This window comes from Parus major, unplaced genomic scaffold (assembly GCF_001522545.3).
Source record: "Parus major isolate Abel unplaced genomic scaffold, Parus_major1.1 Scaffold420, whole genome shotgun sequence".
Taxonomy (NCBI): domain Eukaryota; kingdom Metazoa; phylum Chordata; class Aves; order Passeriformes; family Paridae; genus Parus; species Parus major.
This window is the reverse complement of record NW_015379326.1, coordinates 23,407-26,901: the sequence shown is the minus strand read 5'-3', so window position 1 is coordinate 26,901 and position 3,495 is coordinate 23,407. Positions and strand designations below refer to the sequence as shown.

The 3,495-nt window shown below is 53.6% G+C and overlaps 1 protein-coding gene across 1 annotated transcript in view; it reads left to right on the top strand.

The window, feature by feature from the left end:
* Nucleotides 1–3,495, top strand: part of LOC107199057 (U5 small nuclear ribonucleoprotein 200 kDa helicase-like) — a gene marked incomplete at its 3' end in the record, with an annotated part of 31,568 nt that overhangs the window by 4,688 nt on the left and 23,385 nt on the right. The window contains 2 exon segments of the mRNA XM_033511662.1: nucleotides 57–220; nucleotides 1,439–1,610. Of these exon segments, the coding sequence (XP_033367553.1) occupies nucleotides 57–220; nucleotides 1,439–1,610 (336 nt within the window).

Below are 3,495 nucleotides of genomic sequence, written 5' to 3'. Positions count from 1 at the left end.
TTTCCCCCTCTCTCCCTCTCACCCACATCCCATTTTTCCCATTTTTTCCCCTCCAGAATTCCAACCTGGTTCTTCAAGCCGACCGTTCTCTGATCGACCGCACGCGCCGGGACGAGCCCACGGGCGAGGTTCTGTCCCTGGTGGGGAAACTCGAGGGGACCCGAATGGGGGACAAAGCCCAGAGGACCAAACCCCAAATGCAGGAGGAGAGAAGAGCCAAGTGAGCAGGAAAAACTGGGAATTTTTATCCTGGAATAGCGGGATTAGGGCGGGGGTTGGGAAAGGGGATTTTGTTGGAGTTTGTTTTTTGAAACTGCTGGGTTTGGGTGTCCAGTTTCCCAGGAAAGTGGATTTTCCTGGAATTTGATTTCCCAGGAAAGTGGATTTTCTTGGAGTTTGATCTCCCAGGAAAGTGGATTTTCTTGGAGTTTGATCTCCCAGGAAAGTGGATTTTCTTGGAGTTTGATCTCCCAGGAAAGTGACTTTCCTTGGAGCTTGATTTCCCAGGAAGTGGATTTTCTGGGAACCTGATTTCCCAGGAAAGTGGATTTTCTTGGAGCTTGATTTCCCAGGAAAGTGGATTTGCTTGGAATCTGATTTCCCAGGGAAACAACATTCCCTTGAGTTTGATTTCCCAGGAAAGTGGATTTTCCTGGAGTTTGATTTCCCAGGAAAGTGAATTTTCTGGGAATCTGATTTCCCAGGAAAGCAACTTTCCCTGGAATTTGATTTCCAGGTGCCAAATTTCCCAAAAAACCTGCTTTTCCTGGCACAAATTTCCCAAAAAATCTGCTTTTCCTGGCACCAAATTTCCCAAAAAATCTGCTTTTCCTGGCTTTTAATTTCCCAAAAAATCCGCTTTTCCACCTGCCTGATTTCCCAGGAATGTTTTGTGTGAGGGATTTCCCAGGAATGTTTTGTGTGTGAGGGATTTTAAAACCCTTAAAAAACCACCGAGCTCCCCCAGATTCCATCCTGCCCTTGGCCATTCCCAGAGATCCTGGAGCAGGGAATTCCACTCTCATCCCATCCCTAAAATCCCATTTAAATCTCAATTTCCCTGCCTTGATGCCATTCCCTGTTTCCCAAAATCCCAAAAATCCCCAAATCCAGATTCCATCCTGCCCTTGGGACATTCCCAGAGATCCAGGAGCAGGGAATTCCACCCTCATCCCATCCCTAAAATCCCATTTAAATCTCAATTTCCCTGCCTTGATGCCATTCCCTGTTTCCCAAAATCCCAAAAATCCCCAAAATCCCCAAATCCAGCTTTTTGGGAACCTCTGGAAAAGGACTCTGAGATCTCCTCGGAGCTTTCCCTTCTCCAACTCAAAACTTTGAGGAATATTTTGGGGTGAAAACCCCCAAATTCCCTCTTTACCCCGCGGGATAAACAGATTAGATCGGATTTGATTCCTGATTTTCCGGGTTTTTCCAGGAGGAGGAAGCGGGATGAGGACAGGCACGACATCAACAAGATGAAAGGTTACACCCTTCTGTCCGAGGGTATCGATGAGATGGTTGGGATCATCTACAAACCCAAGACCAAGGAAACTCGGGAAACCTACGAGGTTCTGCTCAGCTTCATCCAGGCAGCCCTGGGGGATCAGGTGAGTCCNGATCCATTCCCGGGACCTCTCTGGGATCCATTCCCAGGATTCCAAAAATCCTTCCCTGCCTGGGAATCCTGTCCAGGATCCCTGCCTGGAACACCTAACCTGGGAATCCTGTCTGGGAATCCTGTCTGGGAATCCTGTCCAGGAATCCTCTTGGGAATCCTGTCTGGGAATCCTGTCTGGGAATCCTGTCCGGGAATCCTACTGAGAATCCTGTCTGGGAATCCTGTCTGGGAGTCCTAACAGGAATCCTGTCTGGGAATTCTATTGGGAATCCTGCCTGGGAATCCTGTCCAGGAATCCTACCGGGAATCCTCTCTGGGAATGCTACCTGGGAATCCTGTTGGGAATCCTGTCTGGGAATCCTGTTGGGAATCCTGTCCAGGAATCCTGTCTGGGAATTCTGTCCAGGAATCCTACCGGGAATCCTCTCTGGGAATGCTACCTGGGAATCCTGTCTGGGAATCCTGTCTGGGAATCCTGTTGGGAATCCTGTCTGGGAATCCTGTTGGGAATCCTGTCCGGGAATCCTGTCTGGGAATCGTGTTGGGAATCCTACCTGGGAGTCCTAACAGGAATCCTGTATGGGAATTCTATTGGGAATCCTGTCTGGGAATCCTGTCCAGGAATCCTACCGGGAATCCTCTCTGGGAATGCTACCTGGGAATCCTGTCTGGGAATCCTGTTGGGAATCCTGTCTGGGAATCCTACTGGGAATCCTGTCTGGGAATCCTGTTGGGAATCCTGTATGGGAATTCTATTGGGAATCCTGTCTGGGAATTCTGTCTGGGAATCCTGTCTGGGAATCCTACTTGGGAATCCACCAGGAATCCTACTTAGGAATCCTGTCTGGGAATCCCACCAGGAATCCTGTCTGGGTGCCCAGAGACCACCCAATGCCCAGGGACCCCCCAATTCCCAGGGTCCCCCCGATACCCAGTGAGCACAATGTGGGGGTGCCCAGAGCCCTCCTTGTGGCACCGGGAGCTCCCCGGGGACAGTTTGGGGGGCTCGCGCCCCCTCTTTGGGCACCACGTGAGGCCTCACCGAAAAGGGGCGTGGTCAAAGTGGGCGTGGCTTACACACAACCAATAGGAAGCTGCGGCTTTCGCGGTGACCCCGCCCACTGCCCCGCCCCGTCGCATTCAAACCCCCTCAGGCGCTCAAACGTCAATCAAAGCGTGGCGGGCTGGCGATCCGACCAATCACAGGCAGCTCTCTGCGTTTAAGGCGGGATTTAGCTGGTAGTAACCAATCAAAATGAAGTATGGGCGGAGACTCGCTCTCGCGAGATCAGGCTCACGTTCGGCTCGCGCCTGACCCGGAAGTTCTGCTGAGGGAGCTTCCGGTGCGGCAGCGGCGCGGCCTCCTCAGGCCCCGGTCCCGTTCCCGCTCCCGGTCCCGTTCCCGCTCCAGCTCCGGTTCCCGTTCCCGGCCCCGCTCCCGGTGCAGCCATGGCGGACGTGACCGCCCGCAGCCTGCAGTATGAGTACAAGGCGGTAAGTGCGGGCCCGGTGCCCTAAAACCCCTCCCGTTACCGTGAGCTCGGCGCGGTGCCGTGGCCTTTGGGACCCATTTCGGGTCCCCCTCAGCCTCGTGCCGGGCCCCCCTCAGCCCTATTTGGGGGCCCCCAGTCCTGTTTCTGGCCACTTGAGCCCGTTTTTGGGGTACCCCGGCCCCGTTTTTGGGGTACCCCGGCCCCCCTTCAGCCTCATTTGGAGACCCCGGTCCCACTTTGGGACTCCTTGGACTTCTCCCAGTCCCATTTTGAGCCCCCCAAACCCCATTTTAAGCCCCCCCAATCCCATTTTGCACCCCTCAAGCCCCATTTCACCCCCCAAACCCCATTTTGTGACCCCAAACCCCATTTTCAGCCCCC